Here is a 27,792-nt window from a genome sequence, read left to right on the forward strand (position 1 = left end):
TTATCCATCCTGACTTCATACACACTTGAGAAGACTATAAACTTGAGCTGATATTCTTATAGATTACTTTGCTTTTACCCTTAATTTAACTTTCTTCTTATTCCAGCATTTCTTCTTTCTACCTTTTGGCTTTATCACCCTGATCCAGTTAGCATTCTCTCTTTGGACCAGACAACAGAATTCAATTGTCTTAACTTTGATCCTTGATGCTGCCAACAGCTATGCCCATGCCAACTTCTGGCTCTCCCTGCTCTTTCATGACAGCCCCAGACAACCAAATATCAGACAAATTCTAGTAAAAATAAAATGTCATCCTTTTATAATAAAAGGTATAATATTAAATTTATCACATATACCGTATGTCTCATAGTGTTGTCTTGCACCTTCTAAGTTACGATGTACTGCCACCTTTAGCACATTAAGTGCCCACTGTAACACATGTTCTGGAAGTTCTGTGTCAAGATTTACAGCTGGTGAAGTTGCTGATAGCCAAGAGGGTACTGATTGGACATTCTAACATAAATAAAAATGACAGTTTATGAAATAACTATCTATGTAATTGGTCTACTAGTATATATGTAGATCGAATATTTTTGAACATTCTTTTCAGATTTTAGTGACCCAAGAAAAGATAACTTGATGCAAAATAATGATTTAAAGTTGTATAGTTTATAATCCTATATAATAAAAGCAAAACATGTAAATTGACTGTACCTCCGCTACACTAACCAGCCAATCAGGAGTGAGTATGCAAATTAACCTAACAAATATGGTGGGTTAATTTGCATACACAGGCACCAAGCAGCCTGAGTCCTGGGAACATCCTCAGGACCCAGGCTGCTCCTAGCCTGTAGGCCCGCGTGTAGGCCCTGAGCGGCCAGGGTCCCAGAATGCCCCCAGCCACTCCAGACCTACCGGCGCAGGTGCCAAGTGGATGTTCCCGCCCTGCTGCTGCTTGCATGTGCGTCGGTGCCAAACGGCGGCCCAGGTCCATGCCCATCAGCCCAGCGCCCACAATGCAGGGCTGCTGGCCTTGGGGGCATGCCCCCAGTGGCAGTGGCCACCGCAGCCTGGGTCCACACAACCCCCAGCCGGTGCCCACAACACAGGGCTGCCGGCCTGGGAGGTATGCCCCCCCGGGCCACAGGGACATGCCCCTAGCCCAGTGGTCACAACACAGGAGGTCCTCTGTGCATGAGCTGCAGAGGAAACACCTTTTCTTTTAAAATATATATATATATTTTTTATTGATTTTTTTACAGAGAATAGGGGAGAGGGATAGACAGCCAGAAACATTAATGAGACAGAAACATTGATCAGCTGCCTCCTGCACACTCCCCACTGGGGATGTGCCCCCAACCAAGGTACATGCCCTTAACAGGAATCAAACCTGAGACCCTTCAGTCTGCAGGCCGATGCTCTATCCACTGAGCCAAACCACTTCTAGCGTAAACACCTTTTCTGACCATGCATTGGCTAAGCTCCCTGTACGCCACCACTTGCAGTGCTCTTGGTAACTTGGGTTATAAGAATCCAAGAAGGTGATCTAGGGCTTTTCCACCACACTCCTGGAGAAAAAAATGAAAGTCCACTGCTGGAGGGGCTAAAAAATGTCATATCCTGCTCTAGCTGGTTTGGCTCAGTGGATAGAACCTCAGCCTGCCGAACGCAGGGTCCGGGTTCGATTCTGATCAAGGGCGTGTACCTAGGTTGCAGGCTCCTCCCTGGCCGGGGCCCAGGACAGGGCTCATGCAGGAGGCAACCAATCAAAGTGTCCCTCTCACATTGATGTTTCTCTCTGTCTCTCCCTCTCTCTTCCACACTCTCTAAAAATCAATGGAAACATATCCTCAGGTGAGGATAAAAGAAAAAAAGAAAGAAAGAAATGTCATATCCTATGAAAGACACATCTTGAAAATGCCTAAAGAAAGCTGTCATTTTTTTATGGTGAAGGGACTGGAATCCGTGTTGATGAAAACACCTTGGCAGCTGTGGTGGCTGGCAGTGGCTGTAGCAGCAGAGTGATGGGGCTGGCAACTTCCCCTGATCAGCCTGTTCTCCTCCCGCAGAGGGAGGCCAGACTGTGGCTTAGGCCCGCTCCCCTGAGGGAAGCGGGCCTAAGCCGTCAGCAGGACATCCCCTGAGGGCTCCCAGTCTGTGAGAGGGGGAATGCTGGGCTGAGGGACACCCCCCCCCCAGTGCACGAATTTCATGCACCAGGCCCCTAGTCTAACATAAAACTTAAGTTGGGTTAGTTTTCTATCATTCAACAAATATTTATTGAGTAAGTATAATGTCAAAGTGACTATACTAGAAAGCTCTAGAAAAAAACAAACATAACTTGGATCATGTACTTAAGTGGCTAACAACTCAGTAGGGAAGTTGAGACATGCATAAAAATATCATAACTACAATAAGACTTCTAAGAGCAAACGTTATCTTCAACCAGAAGACTTCCTCCAAGACAAATCACTTTGTTTTAATGTAAAATGACTTGGAGTATGGAAATAAAGAGTTGTTACATTTTATGTATATAAATACTTTATGGAGCTTCAACTCAATTTAAAATGTTGAAAAAGAGCCATATAAAAAAACCTGATAGATAAGGATGAAGTAATACCTGCAGAGCTTCAGCTATTCTCTCTACCAAACCAAAAACAACATCTTCCAAATCTTGAAAGGTAGGGTAAAATTCCATTTTATCTTCATCAAATGTCAATTCCATCTTAAATATTGGCAGCCCTCGTTCATCTTCTTGGTCAAAGAGTTTTACAAATCCTTCTACAGTTCTCTTTAAGAGATCCTTTATCTGCATGATAGTATAAATTACTATTAATTTTAAAATACAAGTTCAACCTTTAACTAAAATAAGTCTATAATTGAGTCATTCTATCAATCCATTTAGTCCTGAAAATTATCTTCATTCAGCACATATGTTCTTTTGTTGTTGTTAATCCTCACCTAAGGACATTTTTTCCATTGCTCTTCAGAGAGAGTGGGAGGGAGTGAGGGGTGGGAGAAGAGAGAGAAAGAGAAAGATCGATGAGAGAGACATCCACTGGTTTCCTCCCACACACACCCCAAACAGGTGAGGGGAGTAAACCTGTAATCCAGGTATATACCCTTGACCAAGAATCCTATCCAAAACCCTTAGGTATGTGGGGAGACATTCTAACCACTGAGCCATGCCGGCCAGGGCTCTTTTTTTTAATCCTTACCCGAGGATATGTTTTTATTGATTTTAGAGAGAAAGGGAGAGAGAGAAAGAGAGAGAGAGAGAGAGAGAGAGAGAGAGAGAGAGAGAGAGATTGATCAGTTGCCTCCCATTAGCAACTGACCCAGGATCAAACCCACAACCTAGGTATGTACCCTGACCAGGAAATAAACCCACAACCATTTTGGTGTATGGGATGACACTCCAACCAACTGAGCCACCAGTCAGGGCAGCACAGTATGTTCTAAATAAATGTGGTCTAAAATAATAAATGAAAAAATATATGCAAACTTTCATATTTTTATAGAATATCAACAATCTTAAAATGGCAACTCAGAATCTTCCACACTCTAGTAATTTTGCCCCTGATATAGAAAACATTTCAGAAGTCCAAACAACATGGTGAAGACAGAGGGTAGGGGAGCCCTGACCCTGAGGGTGAGGGTGTCATGGGATGACATGCACATGGGGTGAGGGGCATTGGTAAAGATACAGCTAGCTGCTATTGTCACAAGAGCAAATTGTTCAATATTCATAAATTTTGTAAGCCTGTTACTAAACCTTTGGATGCTTGAAAATCATCATGGTGGGAATATTTATGCCATGGAAATTAGCAAACACTACAAATCAGAGTGGTGGTTGTTGTTGTTTCTGGAGAGCCAAATTTCCAGCACACCATTTGTTTAGGGTGAAGCTACTGGAACTTAGAAATGTGCACAATATGCCCTGGCTGGTTTGGCTCAGTGGATAGAGCGTCGGCCTGCGGACTGAAGGGTCCCGGGTTCGATTCCAGGCAAGGGCACATGCCTGGGTTGCGGGCTCGGTCTCCAGTGGGGGGCGTGCGGGAGGCAGCCGATCAATGATTCTCATCATTGATGTTTCTATCCCTCTCCCTTCCTCTCTGAAATCAATAAAAATAAAAATAAAAAAAAAAAAAAAAAAAAAAAGAAATGTGCACAATACATGACCAAAGTATGAATAATCTATATATATAAAAGCCAAGCACCCAGCACGCTGAAACGACTGAACGACTGGAATGACTGGTCGCTATGACACACACTGCTGCCAGCCAGCCAACCGGCTGGATGGGAGGGGCGGTTCCTCCCCTGTCTGGCCCTGCCCCCAATCAGCCCCCCATACGCTGATCAGAGGCAAGGCTGGCCAGTCAACCTCCCGTGTCCCCTCCCCTCAGCTGGCCTGATCCGATCGGCCCCCATCAGGGCAGTCCAACTGGACCCCACCCATGCACAAATTCGTACACCGGGCCTTTAGTGTATTCTTATCATTAACCAACTGTTTGGAAATTTACCCAAACAGACAAATATAGATCTAAATGATCTTCAAAATGTTCCTCATCTTGCCTGGATGACATGGCTCAGTGGTTGAATCTCGACCTATGAACCAGGAGGTCATGGTATTTTGGGGGGGAGTTTTCAAAAATTTATTGATTAAGGTATTACATGTGTCCTTATCCTCCCATTACCTTCCCAACTCCCCCACTCATGCCCTCACCACCACCAACCCGTTGCCTGTGTCCATTGGTTAAGCTTATATGCATGCATACAAGTCCTTTGGTTGATCTCTTTCCCTTAACCCCACCCTCCCCTACCTTCCCTCTGAGGTTTGACGATCTTATCGATGTTTCTCTGTCTCTGGATCTGTTTTTGTTCATCAGTTTATGTTGTTCATTATATTCCATAAATGAGTGAGATAAAAGACACTCCAACCAACTGAGCCACCAGGCAGGGCAGCACAGTATGTTCTAAATAAATGTAGTCTAAAATAATAAATGAAAAAATATATGTCATCCTTATCAGGTTTTTTATCTTTCTCTGACTGGCTTATATTTCACTTAGCATAATGCTCTCCAGTTCCATCCATGCTGTTGCAAATGGTAAGAACTCCTTCTTTTTTACTGCAGCGTAGTATTCCATTGTGTAAATGTACCACAGTTTTTAGTCCACTCATCTGCTGATGGGCACCTAGGCTGTTTCCAAATCTTAGCTATGGTGAATTGTGCTGCTATGAACATAGGGGTACATATATTCTTTCTGATTGGTGTTTCTAGTTTCTTGGGATATATTCCTAGAAGTGGGATCACTGGGTCAAATGGGAGTTCCATTTTTAGTTTTTTGAGGAAACTCCATACTGTTCTTCATTGAGTGGCTGCACCAGTCTGCATTCCCACCAGCAGTGCATGAGGGTTCCTTTTTTTTCCGCATCCTTGCCAGCACTTGTCGTTTGTTGATGATAGCCATTCTGACAGGTGTGAGATGGTACCTCATTGTTGTTTTGATTTGTATCTCTCTGATGATTAGTGGCTTTGAGCATGTTTTCATATGTCTCTTGGCCTTCCTTCTGTCTTTCAAAGAGTATCTATTTAGGTCCATTGCCCAATTTTTGACTGGGTTGTTTATCTTTCTTTTATTAAGTTGTATGAGTTTCCTGTAAATGTTGGAGATTAAACCCTTATAGGTGATAACATTGGCAAATATGTTCTTCCATGCAGTGGGCTTTCGTGTTGTTTGTTGATGGTTTCTCTTGCTGTGCAAAAGCTTTTTATTTTGATATAGTCCCATTTGTTTATTTTTCTCTTTAGTTTCCATTGCCCTAGGAGCAGTATCAGTGAAGAAATTGCTTCGGCATATGTCTGAGATTTTGCTGCCTGTGGATTCCTCTGGTATTTTTATGGTTTCCCATCTTATGTTTAAGTCCTTTATCCATTTTGAGTTTATTTTGTATATGGTGTAAGTTGGTGATCTAGTTTCATTTTTTTTTTTGCATGTATCTGTCCAATTTTCCTAACACCATTTATTGAAGAGACTGTCTTGACTCCATTGTATGTTCATGCCTCCTTTATCGAATATTAATTGGGCATAGTGGTTTGGGTTGATTTCTGGGTTCTCTATTCTGTTCCATTGATCTATATGTCTGTTCTTATGTCAGTACCAGGCTGTTTTGAGAACAATGGCTTTGTAATACAGCTTGAAATCTGGTATGGAGATCCCACCTACTTTATTCTTCTTTCTCAGGATTGCTGCAGCTATTTGGTGTCTTTTTTTATTCCAGATGAATTTTTGGAAAGTTCGTTCTACGTCTGTGAAATATGCCATTGGTATTTTAATGGGGAGTGCATTGAATCTATAGATTGCTTTGGGTAGTATGGACATTTTGATTATGTTGATTCTATCAATCCATGAACACAGTATGTTCTTCCATCTGTTTATGTTTTCCTCTTATCTCTTTTTTCAGTGTCGTGTAGTTTTCCGCATATATGTCTATTACCTCCTTAGTTAAATTTATTCCTAGGTATCTTAATTTTTTTGGTGCGATTGTAAATGGGATTGCTTTTTTAGTCTCTCTTTCTGAAAGTTCATTATTAGTGTATAGAAATGCCATAGATTTCTTGGCGTTAATTTTATATCCTGCTACATTGCCGAATTCATTTATTAAGTCAAATCATTTTTTGATGGAGTCTTTAGGGTTTTCTATGTACAGTATCATGTCATCAGTGAATAAGGACAGTTTTACTTCTTCTTTTCCAATTTGGATACCTTTTATTTCTTCTTGTTTGATTGCAATGGCTAGTACTTCCAGTACTATGTCAAACAGGAGTGGTGAGAGTGGGCATCCCTGTCTTGTTCCTGTTCTTAGGGGAAATGGTTTTAGTTTTTGCCCATTAAGTATGATGTTGGCTGTGCGTTTGTCATATATGGCTTTTATTATGTTGAGGTATGATCCTTCTATTCCTACCTTGCTGAGAGTTTTTATCAAGGAAGGGTGTTGGATTTTGTCAAATGGTTTTTCTGCGTCAATTGATATGACTATGTGGTTTTATCTCTCAATTTGTTTATGTGATGTATCACGTTTATTGATTTAAGATATTGTACCATCCTTGCATCCCCAGGATAAATCCATATTTATATTTAAAATACCAAACTAATTTTAATAACATTATCACTTAAAATACATAAAACATATTTACCTGATTTGACATAAGTGTCGAAACACAGTTATAAAATGAATCCAACTTTTCAGGTTTAATGCCTTCAAGAGCTTCCTTCTTGGTAAAAAGATTTATAACCTTTGGATACCATGTGTTCATTATCTTCTCTTCTGCCTTCCTAGCTTGTATTGATAGATCATTTTTCAGTGATTCGCAATCAATTGGGCCTTTAGCTCTATTATGAGAAAAATAAAAATGATTTTAAAGCAAATGATAGATACTGGTCTTGATATGTAATTGTTGAAACAAATAAGAAATTTAAATTTTTTTGAAATCTAAAGAAAAGTTCTGAAGATTTATCAACGAGTTTTAAAATTTATATAGTCAAAAATATAAAGACTCAAACAGGAGACATTCACATTTTAAATTTTAATTAATAAATATCGCTTTTACCTAATTCCTGTTAAGTCCAGCAAAACTGTATTAGCAAATGTCTTGTAACCAAGGTCCAGTAACATGTTCATAATTGGATGAACAATGTGCAAATTAGACAGTATTTGATTTCTTGCCTGCACATAGCTACCATGCCAAGGATTGGAATAATCCAGGCCTCTGGAAAGCAATACACCATGTTAAATAGAATTCAAACAATATACTCTTAATTTTAGGAATAATATTTATGACATGGAATTAATATTAAAGAGAGAAAACTGGGAATTGAGAAGAGGGAAATGTGGTCAGCCATGGAAGCCTTAGGAAATATGCATGTAATAAAAATACATCAAGATTTTGAAAATGTATTATCTTCAGAGAGAACAGAGATCATTTAAATTTTTTAAATTAAATTATTGGAGTAACATTGATTAATAACATGGTTTCAGGTGTACAACTTTATAATACAGCATCTGTATATTCCATTGTGTGCTCACCACCCTAAGTCTAGTCTTCTGTCACCAAATATTTGACTCCCTTTCCCCTCTTCATACTCCCCCGACCTCTTACCCCTCTGCTAACCACTATACTGAGAACAGAGATCATTTGTAGGCAAGGAAGGCTGATGGGCCAGGCATGAGTACCCTGCTAACTTCCACTGTGCTCTGGCTCAGTTACCTTGGACAGAGATAAATCAACTGGGGAGAAAGGATGGAGAAATCTATTTGGCATACACCGAGCTCACTTAGTCAAATTGAATTGTGCATCCATATAAGTTCCCCTAATTGTATAGACTAAAACTAGATAAGTACAGTATAGAGGATACTTTGGAGAGAAAGAAAAAACAGCAGTGGTACTATTTTTTTAGGTGTGTTCAAAATACCTTTGAGTTTCACAGCTGTAGACTTAAATATAAGATCAGTTTATTTTCTTTTTCTTAAATATTTGTATTGATTTCAGAGAGGAAGGGAGAGAGAGAGAGAGATGGAAACATCAGTGATGAGAGAGAATCATTGATCGACTACCTCATGCCCCCGACGGGGGATTGAGCTCACAACCAGGGCATATGCCTTGACTGCAATCAAACTCAGACCTTTCAGTCCGCAGGCTGACGCTCTACCCACTGAGCTAAACCAGCCAGGGCAAGATCAGTTTATTTTCAATCTATTATCAAAACCTAAGTGCAGCACTGTTTTTAAAATAATTTACTCACACAGGGAATTCAGGTAAAGGACCTCCATCATCTTCAAGCCAGTTAACTGGAGGTTTCACAAGAACACTCTTCACTAAAATACATATATGTATTAATACTTCTTGAAAACCCTTTAAAGATGATCAATAACATTTTGATCCAAGATTTTACAGAGAACAAAATGAGAATCCATCAACTTGGAATTTCATAATTTCAAAAAAATGTTTACTAGGATAGTCCTTTTGTTAATATACTCCAATAAAGCTTATAATCTTTAAGCATGAACCCAGTAATCATTCACAATATTGATACATACTTCTAGACTTTCCTCTCATTTTAGTTTGCTTCAGAAATAGTTTTTTTCTGCTTAGTTTATTTAAATAAAACCATAGTAAAATATTTTCTATAACTCAAATCAAAGTTTCTAACTCTTGATATTGAATGGTACAGTTTACTGTACATTAAAATGAGTATAAGAAAAAATCCCTTTACTTGAAACAAAATCACACTTTTGATACTACTTTGGCCTTACTTTGAATGTAAATTCAAATATAATACAGCTTCAGTAAGTTCTCAGTTTTTCTCTTTCTGTCTACTGAAAAGTGCCTGGCATGGCCTCTTAAGAAAATTTATTACAATAAAAATTGCAAAGGTTAAATCCCTAACAAATATCCCCAAATCTGTTAATATTATCTTATAATCCAGTACATAGTGCAGCAAGAATTATAAAGAAAAAGTGCAAAATTAAAAAGCTATTTAGCTAATCCTATCTAATAAAAGAGTAATATGCAAATTAACCATCATTCTGCTATACCCACAAACCACGCCCACCAGCCAATCAGGAGTGAGTATGCAAATTAACCCAACCAAGATGACTGCGGCCACAGAGGGAGCAGGAGGCTTGGGTTTCCCAGGCAATGGAGGAAGCCAAGCTTTCCACACACCATGGTGGGCCCAGGCCTCCACTCAAGGTTACAAAGTTTCAATTATAGAAGATAAATAAATCCCAGATACCAGGGCCTCCACTTGGGTCGCTGGGGGGCGTGGCCAGCCTGCAAACCACCACAGGCCCCTCACCCAGGCCGCCCCACACCCCAAGGGAACCCACACCCTGATCCGGGACACCCTTCAGGGAAAACCAGCTGGCCCCCACCTGTGAACCAGGCCTCTATCCTATCTAATAAAAGGGTAATATGCAAATTGACTGTCACTCCAACACACAAGATGGCTGCCCCCATGTGGTCAAAGATCCTGCCCCCATGTGGACACAAGATGGGCATCATGGGAGGGAAGTTGGGAGGGATCAGGCCTGCAAGGGAGGGCAGTTGGGGGCGATCAAGCCTGCAGGGGAGGGCAATTAGGGGTGACCAGACCGGCAGAGGAGGGAAGTTGGGGGCAATCAGGCCAGCAGAGGAGGGCAGTTGGGGGGAACCCTGGCCTGAAGGGGAGAGCAGTTAGGGGTGACCAGGCCTTCAGGGGAGGGCAGTTAGGGGTGACCAGGCCTGCAGGGTAGGGCAGTTAGGGGCAATCAGGCAGGCAGGCAGGCGAGCAGTTGGGTGCCAGCAGTCCTAGATTGTGAGAAGGATGTCACAATCCCGGTAGGATCGGGCCTAAACGGACAGTCAGACATCCCTCGAGGAGTCCCAGATTGGAGAGGGTGCAGGCTGGGCTGAGGCCCCCCCCACCCATGAATTTCGTGCACCGGGGCGCTCTAATAAGAACATAAAAAGTTACTAAAAAATGGCCTTAACTTTCAAATATTTTGACATTATAGGCTCAAAATACTTAAATAAAAATATTTAAGAATACATATTGCTAAATATATAACATGCATTATTCATATTTCTGCTTTTTAGCAGGGGAGCAAAGGTGCTATATATTACTTACCCAAATACCTCTTTGTGCTTTTTTCAAAGTCACTTGACACCTCACTGATGAGACTTTGAAGGAGTTCTTCTCTTTTTTTCCCTTGCTTTAAAGACTCAGGTACCAGCATTAACATGTGATCCAGCCATTCCTGCTGAATAGGTACTATAGGACTACTTTCTACACATTGCTTCATATAAATATAGTTCAACTGAGAACATAATAAGAAAAAAGTAAATGTTCTAAATGAAGTAGCATTTCAATGTAACTACTAAGCTCTGTTCTCAAGACAAAATTTTCCTTGAGAATAAAAACACTAGTATATTGCAAAATAACATATTTTCAGAATACAAAGATTTTAACCCAAAGTACAATCTACAGATACCATTTTATATTCTTTATTTATGATGAATTCTCACCTAAATAATGTTCTTGGTATATTTCTCCTTTTCTCAAGGCAAAACAAAGACCTTTTATCTAACTTCCTTCACTCAACAAATATTCACAAATTCAACAAATATTTAGATATTATTCCAAATGCTAAAGATACAGTAGTAAAAACAAAACATATAAAGATCATGCTGTCTTGGAGATTATATTCTGGTACAAAGAAGTATAGTAAAATTTCATAAATTTTCCCCTAACAGTGAGTAGTATAACAAAAATAGACACAAACAAATAGAAAGACAACACTAGATCTTGGTGAAGACATTTTAACATCATGAAAATTTCAGTTTGTGCCAAAGTTAATTTAATGCAATACTAATATAAATATCTACACATATTTTTATGGAACTAGACAAGTTAAGCATAGAACTCATGTGGAAAAATAAACATGTCAGAATAACCAAGAAATCCCTGAAAAAGAAAACCTACAAGGAAGGACTAGCCCTAGGAGACATTAAAATCTACACTAATAAAAGAGAAAGATGCAAATTGACCATACCTTCGTGACACCCACCAGCCCATCAGGAGTGAGTATGCAAATTAACCCAACAAATATGGTGGGTTAATTTGCACACACAGGTGCCAAGTGGCCAGGGGCGGATGCTTGTGCCATCGCCACGGCGACAACGCAGGTGCTCCGCATCGCCCCAGTCACTCCAGGCCTCTGGGCAGTGTGGGAAGGTGGAAAGGCAGCTCCGGGCCAGAGCAAAGGCAGTGCCAGCAGCCAGGGGAAGGAAGGCCCATTATTGCATGAATCTTCATGCATCGGACCTCTAGTATACTATAAAATTTCTTTAATTAGAACAGTGTAGTACAGGTGCATGAATAGATTAACCAGTGGTAAAAAATGGAAAGTCCAGAAATAGGTCCAGTCCACAAGAAATTTTAGTATATGGTAAATGTGGCATCTCAAATCACTGGAGCAAAGATGTTGTTTCTTTTTATTTATTTATTTTATTGATTTCAGAGAGGAAGGGAGAGAAAGACAGAAACATCAATAATGAGAATCATTGATTGGCTGCCTCCTTCATGCCCCTTACCAGGGGAATTGAGCCTACAACCCTGGCAATTAAACCATGACCTCCTGATTCATAAACCACTGAGCCACACCAGCCAGGCCAAAGATGAAGTACTGGGATAACTGGTTAGCTATGTGGAAAAAGATAAATGTAATCAATACCTTACACTATACACAAGAATAAATTCCAAATAGTTCAAGAATTTAAATTAAACAGTGGAACTATACAAAGACTAGGGGGGAAAGAATAAATTTTTCTATAACTTGAGTGTATAGAAAAATTTCTATTCTTCAAATTCCAGATACAAAAGGGGGAAAATAATTGAAAAATTCTGACTACATAAAAATGTTTGCATGGTGTAAAAAAAAGTCATAATATAAAGGTCAAAAGACAACTGACAATCTGGCATATTTTCAATATATATCTCAAATAAAGTATAAAAAAAATACTTAAATTTAGTGAATGGATGAATCTTAAGAACATTATGCTAAATGAAATAAGCCGGTGGAAAAAAACAGCATATTATTCCACTTATATGAGGTATCCAGAGTAGTCAAACTCAAATTCATAGAAACAGGAAACAGAATGGTAGTTGCCAGGGACTGAAGAGGTAAATGGGGAGTTTTTTTTAATAAGTTTCCGTTTTGAAAGACAACGTTCTGGAAATGTGTTGCACAACAATATTCAAATACTTAACATCATTAAACTGTACACTTAAAATGGTTAATATAATAATTTTTATGTTAGCCCAGCGGCATGGCTCAGTGACTGAGTGTCAACCTATGAACCAGGAGGTCACAGGTTTGGTTCGCAGACACGGCACCTGCCTAGGTTGCAGGCTCAATCCTCAGTTGGGGCATGCAGGAAGCATCCAATCAATGATTCTCTCTCATCATTGATGTTTCTATCCCTCTCTCCCTTACTGTCTGAAATAAATAAAAATACATTTTTTAAAAAATAACAAATTTTATGTTAGTTGTATTTTATAATTTTTTTAATTTAGGGAAAAATAAGACGGAAATCCAATAGAAAATTAGGCAGAATATATAAACCATTTCACAATAAAAATATTATTAAAATAGCCCTTAAACTTATTAAAAAAATGTTAATCTCACTCATAATTAGAAAAAGCTAATTTAAACCACCCTGAAATACTATTTGTCAGCTAATTGAAAAAAAAAATTACAAGCCCCACATACTGTGGTAAGACTATAAAGAAGCAACACCCTCATAAACTGTGAGTAGGAAGGCAAACTACCACAACTCATGTGGAATGAAACTTTGTAATATCTAATAAAACTACATATTGACCCAGAAGTTCCATTTTTAGAAATTGAAAATACACCCCCAACAATATGAAAACACATATACACAAGGTTATTCACTGCAGCAAAATATTGGAAGCATTTAAGAGAGGCTGAATATATATATTCCACACATTGGTAGTCTGTGCAGCAGTAAAAAAGAATGATGAAATCGAATCAACACCTTAAATGTACACAATGTTATATATCAATTGATAAAGCTGGCAAGAAGAAAAGAATGAAAATCTCTATGAACCAATATGGAATAAGTTCTAGGATAAACAAAATGCAAAAGGATATTTATAATCTGATGCATTTTGTGCAAGATAAAAGAAAAAGAAAAAACATGTATGTTCTTTTATGAAAAATTAATCACAGGAAAAGTAAGCCAGAAATAATGAGTGTGGTTATATAAATGGAGAGGATTGGAATGGGTAGAAAGTATGGGGAGGATGGGAACAGGGTAAAAGTGACAGAAGTATACATTTTACTATAGTTCTAACTTTTAAGCCATGCTATTGTTTCACATGCTCAAATTATAAGTAAAGAAAATCAGTAAGAATGGGGGGAATAGAAACTCAAAATTAAAAAAAAAAACTACACACAGAAAAAGAAATGAAGCTAACTACATATCCTATATAATAAAGAGGTAATAGCAAATTGACGATCACTCCAACACACAAGATGGCCACCCCATGTGGTTAAATATGGCCACCAAAAGATGGTCTGCAGGGGAGGGCACTTGTGGGTGATCAGGCCAGCAGGGGAGGGCAGTTAGGGGTGACCAGGCCTGCAGGGGAGGACAGTTGGGGGAGACCAGGCCTGCAGGAGAGGGCAGTTAGGGGTGACCGGGCCAGCAAAGGAGGGCAGTTAGGGGTGACCAGGCCTGCAGGGGAGGGCAGTTGGGGGGGGACCATGCCAGCAGGGGAGGGAAGTAGTGGTGACCAGGCTAGCAAGGGAGGGAAGTTAGGGGTGACTGGGCCAGCAGGGGAGGGCAGTTGGGGGTGACCGGGCCAGCAGAGGAGGGAAGTAGTGGTGACCAGGCTAGCAAGGGAGGGAAGTTAGGGGTGACCAGGCCAGCAGGGGAGGGCAGTTGGGGGTGACCAGGCCTGTAGGGAATGACAGTTAGGGGCAATCGAGCCAGCAGGGTAGTAGTTAGGCGTCCATCAGGCTGGCAGGGGAATGGTTAGGGGGTGATCAGGCTGGCAGGCAGAAGTGGTTAGGGGCAATCAGGCAGGCAGGCAGGCGAGCGGTTGGGAGCCAGCAGTCTTGGATTGTTAGAGGCATGTCCAACTACCCAGTGGGATCGGGCCTAAAGGGGCAGTCAGACATCCCTCAAGGGATCCCAGATTGGAGAGGGTGCAGGCTGGACACACACACACACACACACACACACACACACACACACCGTGCACAAATTTCATGCACCGGGCCTCTAGTCAACTTAATATAGTCATACTGGAAGGGGTTTAGAACTAACCATGGTAACTTTTGAACACAGCATTTAGATTATGTACCTTCAAGCTAAGTACAAAAAATTATAGAAAAATATTGAACTATAGTGATTAGGTTTGTTTTTCATGTGTTATGAGTTATTAATTTTACAACTGTTTATGTATATTCTAGGATTTAACAAAATCTATATATATAAAGCCTAATATACAAAGTGACCCCTCAGGAGTTCAACCGACCGGGAGTTCAACCCACTGAGAGTTCAATCGATCGCTATGATGTGTGCTGACCACCAGAGGGCGGTGTGGAATGAAGGGAGGCCCCGGCCAGCAGAAGGCAGCTGCTAGGGACCCTACCCGTACACGAATTTTGTGCACTTAGCCTCTTGTCCTACCTAATAAAAGAGTAATATGCAAATTGACTGTACCTCTGCCACACCCACAAGCCACGCCCACCAGCCAATCAGGAGCAAGTATGAAAATTAACCCAACCAAGATGGCTGTGGCCAAGGAGAGAGCAGGAGGCTTGGGTTTCCCTGTCAATGGAGGAAGCTAAGCTTTCCGCACACCCTGGCCTGCCTTGGCCTCCGCTTAAGGCTACAAAGTTTCAATTATAGAAGATAACTAAATCCCAACAAAAATGGCTGTGGCCACGGAGCAAGCAGGAGGCTTGGCTCCTCTCAAGGCTACAAAGTTTCAATTATAGAAGATAAATAAATCCCAGATACCAGGGCCTCCGCTTGGGTCACCGGGGGGCATGGCCAGCCTGCAAACCACCACAGGCCCCTCGCCCAGGCCGCCCCACGCCCCAAGGGAACCCACACCCTGATCCAGGACACCCTTCAGGGAAAGCCAGCTGGCCCCAACCTGTACACCAGACCTCTATCCTATCTAGTCCTATCTAATCAAAGAATAATATGCAAATTGACCATCACTCCAACACACAAGATGGCTGCCCCCATGTGGTCAAAGATCCTGCCCCCATGTGGACACAAGATGGCTGCCACAAGATGACCAGCAGGGGAGGGCAGTTGGGTGGGACCAGGTCTGCAAGGGAGGGCAGTTGGGGGCAATCAAGCCTGCAGGGGAGGGCAGTTAGGGGTGACCAGGCTGGCAGAGGAGGGAAGTTGGGGGTGACCAGCCCTGTAGGGGAGAGCAGTTGGAGGGGACCAGGCCTGCAGGGGAGAGCAGTTAGGAGTGACCAGGCCTGCAGGGGAGGGCAGTTAGGAGTGACCAGGCCTGCAGGGGAGGGCAGTTAGGGGTGACAAGTCCTGCAGGGGAGGGCAATTAGGGGCAAACAGGCTGGCAGGGGAGCAGTTAGGCATCAATCAGGCCTGTAGGGGAGTGGTTAGGGTATGATCAGGCTGGCAGGCAGAAGCGGTTAGGGGCAATCAGGAAGGCAGGCAGGCGAGTAGTTGGGAGCCAGCAGTCCTGGATTGTGTGAGGGATGTCCGACTGCCCGTTTAAACGGGTAGTCGAACATCCCTCAAGGGGTCCCAGATTGGAGAGGGTGCAGGCTGGGCTGAGGGACAACCTCCTCTCCCCCGTGCACTAATTTCATGCACCAGGCCTCTAGTAAATAAATAATTGTGGTTCTTAAAAGCCAGGTTTCTCAAAAGACTGGAATGAACCCTGTGATTTTGAAAACCACCTGAAGTCTAGTTGAACAAAAGTCCTATAACTAAGAATATATGGAAGTCATGTAGAGAATGATAGGATGGGCAGAGATGCAAAATGGACAGTTCCCACACCCATGTGCTGCAGTTTAAAATATCCCAGCTCTGGAGTCCAAGCCCCACACCAGGCTCCATGGCCCAGTGTTTCAGTGCCAGGAAGAAAAGTCCCCATAACTTCTGCCTGTGAAAACCAGGGGGAGATTGTGGCTGAATGAGACAAAGGGATCCTGAAGGCATTCCTCTTAAAGGTCCCATACACAGACTTATCTGGACTCACTTGCTCTGAACTGTAGTGCTGGGGTAGCAGTTCAAAAGGTTCCAGGGACATATGTGAGGAACTCAATTGTTTGGCTTCAGGGCAAGGGTTGGAGGTGCAGCTTTCTCCACTGGCAGAAGCTTTTTTCCTTTGCTGAGCCTTCCCCCTCAGCCATCAGTGAGTGCCATACCTGAGTCTCCATCAACCTGGCTTATACCATTTTTCCCGCCCTGGTCAATTCCCTGAGACCCTACTCCCTTTCTCTCTCTCTAAAATCAATAAAAAGATATTTTTAAATTTTTTTTATTGATTTCAGAAGGAAGGGAGAGGGAGACAGAGAGATAGAAACATCAATGAGGAGAGAGAATTACCAATTGGCCGCCTCCTGCATGCCCCCCACTGGGAATCAAGCTGCAACCCAGGCATGTGCCCCTGACCAGAATCGAACCCAGGACCCTTCAGTCTGCAGGTCGACGCTCTATCCACTGAACCAAACTGGCCAGGGCAATAAAAACGTATTTTTTTAAAAAAAACAATAAGGTAGTTGAAAACACCCAATCAGAACAGCAAAAAGAAAAACGATTCTAAAAAATGAGGATAACTTAAAGGGACTCTGGGACAACATTAAACATAACAACATTCACATCATGTGGGTGACAGAAGGAGAAGAGAGAGAGAGGAATTAAAAAACCTATTTGAAAAAATAATGATAGAAAATTTCCCCTACTTGGTGAAGGAAATAGACTCAAGTCCAGGAAGCCCAGAGTCCCAAACAAGATGAACCCAAAGAGGCCCACACCAAGACACATCATAATTAAAATGCCAAAGATTAAAGACAAAGAGAATCTTAAAAGCAGCAAGAGAAAAGCAGTTACTTACAAAGAAGCTCCCATAAAACTGTCAGCTGATTTCTCAACAGAAACTTTGCAGGCCAGAAGAGATTGGCATAAAATATTCAAAGTGATGAAAAGCAAGAACCTACAACCAAGATTACCCAGAAAAGCTATCATTTGGAATCAAAGGGCAGATAAAGAGCTTCCCAGACAAGAAAAAGCTTAAGAAGTTAATCACTACCAAATCAGTATAACAAAAAAATGTTAAAGGGTTTACTTAGAAGATGAAAGAAGAAGGAATATAAAAAGATTAATAAAAATTACAATAAATACATACCAACAATTACTTTAAATGCCAATGGATTAAATGCTACAATAAAAAGACATGGAGTAGCTGAATGGATAAGAAAACAAGACCCATATACATGCTGGCAACGAGGGATTCACTTCTGATAGAAAGACAAACACAGACTAAAATTAAAGGGTGGGAAAAATATAGTTCATGAAATGGAAAATTTTTAAAAAGCTGGGGTAGCAATGCTTATACCAGCATAAATTACACTGTAAAATTAGCCTTAAGAGTCATCCTTAGTTCCTGTTTTCCTCACCATCCACATTTAATCTATCAATGAGTCCCATCATTACTACACCAAAATATATCTTCCTATCAATTTCTTATAGCTCTCTTTATATCTCTCTATTCTAAACTATAATCATCTCTCACCTAAATTGCTGTCTTCTACAACTAACTAGTTCTTCCTGTTTTTTATAGAGATAGAAACACCAATGATCAGAAAGAAGCATTGATTGGTCGCCTCCTGCACGCCCCCAACTGGGAGTAGAGCCTACAACCTGGGCATGTGCCCTGATAGGGAATCGAACTGTAACCTCCTGATTCATGGATTGATGCCATGTCCAGCTGGTTATTATCACCTCAGGGATGACTTTCTGTACATCTGCTTTATATGGTCCAACTCCCTCACCAGTCACTCTCTATTATATTACCCTGTATTTCCCTCATAGCACTTATTAAAATTATTTTATTTATTTGTCTACTTGATTACTCTATACCTTCTCCATTAAAGTATAAGCTCTAAAAGGGCAAAAACTATGTCCATCTTGTTCATCAAATCTTCAACATCTAGCACAGGATGGAGTACACAAAATAAGAACAAAATATCTCATGCATAAATAAATTAATTACAAGAAAAGGAAGATATTTTTATTGATTTCAGAGAGGAGGGAGAGAGAGAAAAAAACATAAATGATAAGAATCATTAATCAGCTGCCTCCTGCATGCCCCCTACTGGGGATCAAGCCTGCAACCCCGGGCATGTGACCTTGACCAGAAACCTGAGACCCTTCAGTCCGCAAACTGATGCTCTATTCACTGAGCCAAACCAGCTAGGGCTTTTCTTTCTTTTTTAAAAAAATAGTTCTTTAGTGTTGAAAGTATTACATATGTTGCTTTTTCCCCCCAATTGACCCCCTACAGCCTGCCCTGCCCATCACCCCAGGTCCTCACTGCCCCATTGTCTGTGGTCATGGGTCATGCATACATGCATACAAGGCTCTTGGTTGATGGTTTTTATAATTTTGAGTCTTGAGAGGTCTTTATAAATCCTAGATATAAATCCTTTGTTGGACATGCGATGTGTAAATATTTTCTCCCAGTGTGTGTGTTTCTTTGTTTTTTTTTTCCTTCACCCTCTTAACATGGTCTTTCACTGAGCAATAGTTCTTAATTTTGATGAAATATAATTTTGGGGACTTTTTATGGGTTATGCTTTTTGTGTGTTGTCTAAAAACTCTTTGCCCAGCCTAGGTTTTCTTCTAAAATTTTTATAGTTTTACTAGTAGCCCATTTGCAGGAAGAATCCTGCAAGCAGCCACTGCGGCTGCATACGCTGCCGCTGCTGCCGCCGCTGCCGCCGTTGGCCTCCGCGCCTGCACCCGCGCGCCACTGCCGCCCACCCTGCTCCGCCCCGCCCCGCCCCGGCTTTCCCTCTGGCAGCCACCTTGCTTTCCGCTTTTCCTCCCTCTTCCTTCTAAGTTGTCTTCAGTCTTCACTGCTCCCTCCCTCAGCGTATGCAAATTAACCGCCATCTTTGTTGGGTAATTTGCATACTCGCCCTGATTGGCTGGTGGGTGTGGCTTTGGCTGGTGGGCGTGGCTTGGGCATGGCGAAGGTGCGGTCAATTTGCATATTACTGTCTTATTAGGTAGGATATTTCTCCCGTGTTTAATTATAAAACTTTAAAAAATAGTTTTACAATTTACACTTAAATCTATGATCAATTTTTAGTAATTTTTTTTTACAAAGTGAGATGTTTAGGCTTGGGATCTTTTGTTGTTGTTTACTTGTTTGTTTTGTATGGATGTCTACTTGCTCCACCCTATTTATTGAAAAGACTGTCCTCCCCATAGAATTGATTTTTGCACCTTGCTCAAAAATCAGTTGATTGCACTTGTGGGATTAAATGCGTCATCTATTGTGTTCCATTGATCCATTTGTCCGATTATTTAAAAATAAAAGATTTTAAAAAAGTCAACTGAAGGTCTAGTGATAGTAGTATTGGAAAAATATCTTCTTGATTTGGCAAGTAGTGGTCAATGGTGACATTAATGATGAAGTGGTTTCTAGAAGCCAGATTACCAAGAACAGTGGGTTCTGGAGTGAATGAATGTTTTTACACCTAGGTACCTATTTTAGATAGTAAAACACTAAAAGGCAAAACTGTGGAGGAAGAGTGAGGATGCTAAACACATAAACAGAAATATCTCTTATAATTCACCCAACCTCATATTAGATATTTATGAATGTTTAGGGGTTGTTTCATATCAGACCTTATACCTAGTAAAGAGGAAATCCACAGCTAAAATCTCCAGAAAAGTTGGGAAGCAGAAGGAGAAGGAGGACAAGTATTTTTAAACAACAAAAAACTCAGAATAGCTAAAATGAGGGTCTTCCAAAGACCCACAATCCATATGGAGGTATCTTTAGTCCTCTATCCCCAAGGGGAACACTAAAGGAATGGAAAATCTGTATCCCTCTTCTGGGAACATGTTGTATAAATTCCTCTTTGGTACACATATCCATGAGTTTACATATCCTTTGCTGTTAAAGAAATTTCTCATGTTGTCATCTTTTCACCAATCATATCTTAGTACAGGGGTCCTCAAACTTTTTAAACAGGGGGCCAGTTCACTGTTCCTCAGACCGTTGGAGGGCCGGACTATAGTTTAAAAAAAACTATGAACAAATTCCTATGCACACTGCACATATCTTATTTTGAAGTAAAAAAACAAAACGGCAAAAACACCTGCATGTGGCCCGCGGGACATAGTTTGAGGACGCCTGTCTTAGTCCCTTGTTGTTACTCATAGTCTTTTTTTTAAAATCTCTGACACCTAGCATGTGACTAGCATACAATAGATTATCAATAAGTAATCATCATTACATTAGTACTAGAGGCCTGGTGCACAAATTTGTGCATATTGAAAGGAAATTAATTAGAAGAAATATTTTAATACCACTATTTGCCCTTTCTCTATAATAGAAGTGTCAACCAAATTCATGATCAATAATGACAGATGGAAACACACCTGTGCAATTGGCGCCAGCAAGAGCTTAATATATGTATATAAACTTGTTTAATTAGACCTGTTTTCTGATTTAGCTAAACTTTTTCCAGCCTAGTTAAGTATCCCAACTTCTCTTTAATAAAGTAATTGTTAGCAACAGAGCCGTAAATATCAACACAAAGCAGATCATTATTGTAGATCACGCAGGGAGAACAAAGGGTGAAACAATTAACTGTAGCAATGTTTGACTATATTCTGGGCAGTGAGAAAACCTGAAGTCATTTTCAAGTTCCACCATTTCTCACTTCTTTTCAGTCATGTCAAGTTTCTAAACTTTCTAAATCTCCATTTTCCAGCTAATGAAAAGAAAATAGGATTTCACCGAGTCTCCTATTTACCTTCTGTGAGGATCAAATGAGATGAGGCACGTGAAAATGCTTCACAGACATTTGGTTAAAGTGTAAAATGTTTGCACCTGGCTATAAAGCAAATCGGGTTCCTGGGCTAAAGAAACTCCAAGGAGGCTAGTTGCTAAGGAGAGGAAGCGGGTGGTGCTACATGACATCATTACCCAGCGCCCACAGACACCGTTTCTGGTCTGGGCTGGGCTGTGGGCCACATTTTGTACCATGGCATCTTGGCAGTGTTGGCTGCAATTTGGTGGGCTCTCGAACAGGGTGGTGGCGGGGCCTGTGTCCCACTTGGGGGAAGCCGAGCGTTGCTTTGTTGGCGCTAGGTCCATGGTGCTGTTTCTTGGCTAGTGCACATCATGGCAGCTCCTGAGTTGAACATCTGCCCCCTGGTGGTCAGTGTGCATCATAGTGACTGGTCAGACAGTTGGAGGGACACTTAGCATATTAGCCTTTTATATATATACTAGAGGTCCAGTGCACGAATTCGTGCATGGGTGGGGTCCCTCAGCCTGGCCAGCAATTGGGGCCATCTCGCCCAGTCCCGATTGGGGCTGGCCGGCCAGGGGGAGGGACTGTGGGAGGTTGGATGTGGGAGCGCACTGACCACCAGGGGACAGCTCCTGCATTGAGCATCTGCCCCCTGGTGTTCAGTGAGCATCATAGCTACTGGCCAGTCGTCCAGCCATAACGGTCGCTTAGGCTTTTATATATAGAGATAGATTAGATGCATTTCCTTTGTAACTGTCATTTTAAATTTTCTTTCAGTTTTTTTTGAATAACAACCATAATATTTAAAATGAATTCCCAAATAACAAATGCCAACAATATAACTCTTAAAACCCACATTGCCATCTATGACATGCTTGCTCCTTTGGGCAAAGAAAATAAAATCTTTTTCTAAATTTCTTTCTTTTCAAGAATGGCACTTAGTAGGTGGTCTTAGAAGGAGCTACTTTGTAATAGTTTCTTTGAATATTTTCAAAACAATAAATATAAAAAATTGAACTCACTCCTTTCTTTTTAATTTCACTGGTCATCTGTCAAAAGCAAACAAAAAGACAATTAAATCAAGTAGAAATTTTTAAGTGATTTAATTTTTTAAATACTAAAGTATAGTTTAAAATATATATAATATTCTTTAAAATACTAATTATATTGAAATTGACTTAAAATAATTAAGAATTAAAACAGCATTAAAATAAAGTTTTTAAAAAGAAAACAAAAACTTACGATTGGAGGATCCTCTGGCTCTGGTGATAAACGTGTTCTTTTACTTAGTGTTTTGTCTAATTTTTTTTTGGCTCCCTCAATTCTGAAATATATAATTTAAAAATGTATGTATCTCTTGAAGATAATAACATTAGGACATATTATTAAAACATTACAATTTGAACATTTTTTCAACTATACTTAAAGAAGAGAGACTCAAGAGTTCTTTATCTTACCGAATTTTCTATGAGAAATAAATCCCCAAAAGCCATTACCAATGAGATCTTAACTTTCCAATTATTCATGTGTAATGTAAAAGAATGAGACAAAAATCAATTTTTTTTTCAATTATAGCTTATTGAAAAATTTTAAAGTTCATCCTGTTGCATTGTGGGCCTTTATATGTATTATCTCTCTTCATTACCACCCTTCAGAGAAACTTTCCCTTACCCCTTATATAAAGTTGCACTTCCTTCACTATCATCCCTTTCATCCTCACTTACTTTGATACATAGCACTTAGCACCACTTGACATAGAATATGTTTTATCCATTTCTATCCCCAGTGCCCAGTAGAGTACCTGGCATAGAGTAGGTGCTCAATAAATAGTATTTAATATACAAACTTATCACCCATAAAATACTCCTTCATCTGTAAGTAAAGTTACATCATCATATAATCCATCACCAAATATGTATTGAATGCTTATGTTATGCAAGACACTTTACTAGGTTTTATTAAAATACTAGAGGCCCGATGCACGAAATTCGTGCATGGGTAGGGTCCCTAGGCCGGGCTGGCGATCAGGGCCAATCTGTGGGGCAACTGGCGGGGCAATCAAGGGGGCCCCCACTGGCACCCACCTTGGCCGGCTTGGCACCACCCGCTCACCGGCCCGCTCCCTGCTGCCTCCGGTTACCTCCCTCTGTGTGGTGACCGGCAGGGCAATCGGGGGCCCCCGCTGGCACCCACTTTGGCTGGCCTGGGGCCTGCAGGCTGGGGCAGCTCCTGCATTGAGCATCTGCCCCCTGGTGGTCAGTGTGCTTCATAGCGATCGGTCATTCTACCGGTCAGTCTGCCATTTGGTTTATTTACATATTAGGCTTTTATTATATAGGATTACAGCAACAAATCTCAAGGAATTTAAATGGAAGTGATAAGTAGATAAAAACAGAGTGCATGGTATGGGACCCTGATGAATCAGAGGAGGGAAAAGTTCACTTCCACCTGGAGATATCTGTAAAAGTTACAGGCTACATAAACATGTTAGTATATGCAATGAGCTTCAAAGAAAGAAGATGATTTCAGGTAGAGATGTGGTTTTCTTGGGTAGATGGATCTACAAACACAAAGACCTCAGAAATAGAAAGGCCAGGAAATGAACAAAGGAAAAAACAGGAGTAGGAAATTGTCTAATTTTCCCAGAGTTTATGAGACCAGATGAAGGTAAGTTTGGAGAAGTGGATTGGAATATCCAGTCAAAGGCCGCAAATGTCAAGCTTTTTTACTCAATAGACAATGGGGAATCACTAAGAGTTTTTGAGCATAGGAACATTAGGAAGAGAAATCTACCAATTTGGAAAGGCTATATTCACTGCAAGAGATGGCCAAAGTAGAGAATATGCAAGGAAAATTAAAGAGATTTGAGAAAAAAATTGGAGGATATCAAGCATACCAGGAAGGAGGAAGAACAACAATTGAAGGAGGTAAAGGAGATATGATTAAAGACAAGAAGAGAAACAAAAGGAATTTTGAGGAAAGGAAAGGAAATTAGTTAATTTTTGAGAAAAGGAAACCATAAAATCACAGACTGGTAAACTCCATAAAGACTAGAACCATGTCTGTTTTGCTATCTATACCACTTAGATAGTGTACAGTAAGGTCAATAAATATCTGTGGAATGATCAGAACAGTGGATTTGGAAAAGATCTCACATGTCTAATTCAGTACTAATGTATGAAGTCTCTAAAAAATATCAAATTGAACCCCAAGTGGATGAGGGTGATAACATTCATCACTTTCTGCAGTAGCCCAATTTATTGTCAGCTAGCTCATATTCTTAGAAACAAATTTCTTATGTTGAGTTGTAACCTTGTAACTTATATTCTCTGGAGCTATTTACAAAATGTCATATCCTTCTTATTTGCTATCCTCCCAAAACTTAATAATATCTATCCAGTTCCTTCAACTATTCTTGTAAAAAAAAAAAGTCACTATTTATGGTAAGCTTATTATATTCTAGGTATTGCCTTAAGGTCTTCATATACGTGGACCTCATTTAACTCTCACAAAAATCCTAAGAAGTGAACACTGTTCTAATCTCCATTTGATAGATAGTAAGATAAAGATCAGTAAAGTACCTGACTTGAAAAATTCACATGGCTAATAAGCTGCAGAGATGGAATCTGACCTGAGGCCTACCTGATGCCAGAGTCTATACTCTCAACCATTAACTGAATTAGCTTCCTTCAAATGAGATCGTTTCAAAATTCCTCACTCCTCTTTATTATGGTTTATCAGTGTCTCATGTCCCTCTTTTTTTTTTTTTTGTCTGTAACGTTTCATTTCTTTTATTTAAATAATATTCTATGCAAGAGGGGCAAAAAGTGAACCTGAGTTAATTCTTTGCATAAAGTAAACAATTCTTCCTCTATGAAACTCTGCTCTTCCTTTTCAAAAAACATAGAACAAAAAGGAAATTAATAGCACTTTAAGGAGACATACTTCCCTCTGTATTTCATCACATATTGCAAAAATTAAATGTGATCATAGAAGTGGAGGTTCTAGTTGGGCTAATAGCAATAAGCATCTAATAAACTGTCCTTTATTTCCTTTTACAATTAAAAAGTATTTCAACTAAATTTGACATTCAATATTATTTTATATTAGTTTTGCAGCATAGTGATTAGACATTTATATAATATACAAAATGATCCCCCCAGTAAGTCTAGTACCCACCTGGCACCACACATAGTTATTATATTATTGACTACATTCACTATGCTTTACATCCCTGATCAGCATTCCTCTTAAAGTATGATCTCAGAATTTCAGATGTTGTTTGACCAGTGCAGAGTGAAAAATTTCTCTCCCACATTCTAGACATTCTACATTTATTTTTTAAATATATACATGTAAATAAAATTTTTTATTGATTTCAGAGAGGAAGGGAAAGAGAAAGATAGAGAATGAGAAACATCAATGATGAGAGAGAATCATTGATCGGCTGCCTCCTGCATGCCTCTACCGGGGGTCGAGTCCACAACCCAGGCATGTGCCCTGACTGGGAATTGAACCATGATCTCCTGGTTCATAGATCTATGCTCAACCACTGAGCCACACCAGCTGGGCAAGACATTCTACATTTATTGAAGGAGCCTGAGACTAAATTAGCCTTTTTGAGTAGCCTTATTTCCCTGTTTAATCTTATTGATCCTGACAAGGCTAAAATTCCAAAGGCTTTTGCACATGAAGTAAAAAAAAAATGGGCCTGGAATACTGTACATCCTCTTTTAACCATCAGGGCCCAGACCAGACTTCCCTTCATCCATCATTATCTCCCTAAACAGCCTACCTCTCGTAATTGATATTTTCAAGGAATTTGCCTTATATTTTGGTATGCTAATTGGCACTAGCAGTCTAGCACTGAATTTATCCCAACATAAATATGCCTAACTTCCCTGAGTTCTTAATATATAAATGCCACCCCCTAATACAGCAAAAAATTCCTGAAGTGTTTTCTCCTATTGTTATAAGCAAAAAGAGCTAGGAAGAATATTTGGTGAGCCTTTTTCAGTCTATCTATTTTTGCTTTGTGTGGTAACAATAAAAATAAATAAATAAACAAAAACTGGACAATTTTAAAGGACTGTGTGAAACACTACATGCAGTGAAGGAAAGGATAGTCTGAATAAAGAGGGATATAGTAAACAAGGAAAAAATGGCTCATTCCCAGGACTCTGGAAAGCTACAAAATGATTTTGGCTCAGCCAAATCTTTCCAGAATCTGATCCCAACAGGGAGCCCTGTTCTGCCCACAGTGGATCTCCTACCTCATTCCTGGAACACTAGTCACAGACTTCACCCACCTACCTTTGTATCAGGGAAGATTACATTCCTATTGCCTAACAGGTAGAGGTAAGCAAGGAATGGAGAATAACAAAATCCACAGTCATCCAGAAAAATGTGTTTCTAATGTAAAAACTTTTAATTCCAAATACATTTTCCCAAATAAAACTCATGGCAATTCTAATATCAGCATTATACAGCACTCTGCTTCAGATTTTTTAAAAATTGTTTAATCCTTACCCAAGGATATGTTTTTATTTATTTTAGAGAGAGAGGAAAGAGAGAAACATCAATCAGTTGCCTCCAACACACACCCCAACTGGGAATCAAACCTGCAACCTAGGTATGTGCCCTGACCAAGAATTGAACCCACAACCTTCTGGTGCATGGGACAACACTCCAAACAACCAAGCCACCTGGCCAGGGCTGCTTCAGATTATTTTGAAGCAGGATTTTTTATTAAGCACCCAAGTGAGAAAGGTACTGCATATAGATCTGTACAAAGCACCATAAAGGTAAAGTTCCTCCTTTAAAATGTCATTCATTCACTCACTCATTCACCAACAATAACATGCCAGACACTGAGCACTTTGTGTTGAGATCTCTGTCCTTGAGCATGTCAAAGTAAAGTAGAAGACAATGACAAGTAAGAAAACAAACAATACATTATGTTATAACACATTCTCCCCTCTCTGCTCATGACATCCTGAACTTCTGCTTTATCTCCTGTCAAATTGGAGGCATTTCCTGAGTCTATTTGCTGAGGTTGGCCCTTCTCTATCCAACATCTAAATATTATAATTCTTAGAAGGCTTAGTCCTAGGCCTTCTCCTCTCAATATTCTCATTCTGCTGACTCCTAAATTGGTATCTCTAGCCTAG

The 27,792-nt window shown here is 40.3% G+C and overlaps 1 protein-coding gene across 1 annotated transcript in view; it reads right to left on the minus strand.

The window, feature by feature from the left end:
* The window catches only part of DNAH12 (dynein axonemal heavy chain 12), a gene marked incomplete at both ends in the record, with an annotated part of 220,130 nt that overhangs the window by 186,830 nt on the left and 5,508 nt on the right, over positions 1-27,792 (minus strand). Inside the window, 8 exons of the mRNA XM_079795396.1 lie at positions 357-513; positions 2,621-2,809; positions 7,200-7,395; positions 7,614-7,772; positions 8,806-8,878; positions 10,672-10,861; positions 22,645-22,671; positions 22,865-22,946. Coding sequence (XP_079651522.1) covers positions 357-513; positions 2,621-2,809; positions 7,200-7,395; positions 7,614-7,772; positions 8,806-8,878; positions 10,672-10,861; positions 22,645-22,671; positions 22,865-22,946 — 1,073 coding nt within the window. The remainder of the gene's footprint in view (positions 1-356; positions 514-2,620; positions 2,810-7,199; positions 7,396-7,613; positions 7,773-8,805; positions 8,879-10,671; positions 10,862-22,644; positions 22,672-22,864; positions 22,947-27,792) is intronic.

The sequence above is a fragment of the Cnephaeus nilssonii genome (assembly GCF_951640355.1).
Source record: "Cnephaeus nilssonii genome assembly, chromosome: 17".
In the NCBI taxonomy this organism is placed as follows: domain Eukaryota; kingdom Metazoa; phylum Chordata; class Mammalia; order Chiroptera; family Vespertilionidae; genus Cnephaeus; species Cnephaeus nilssonii.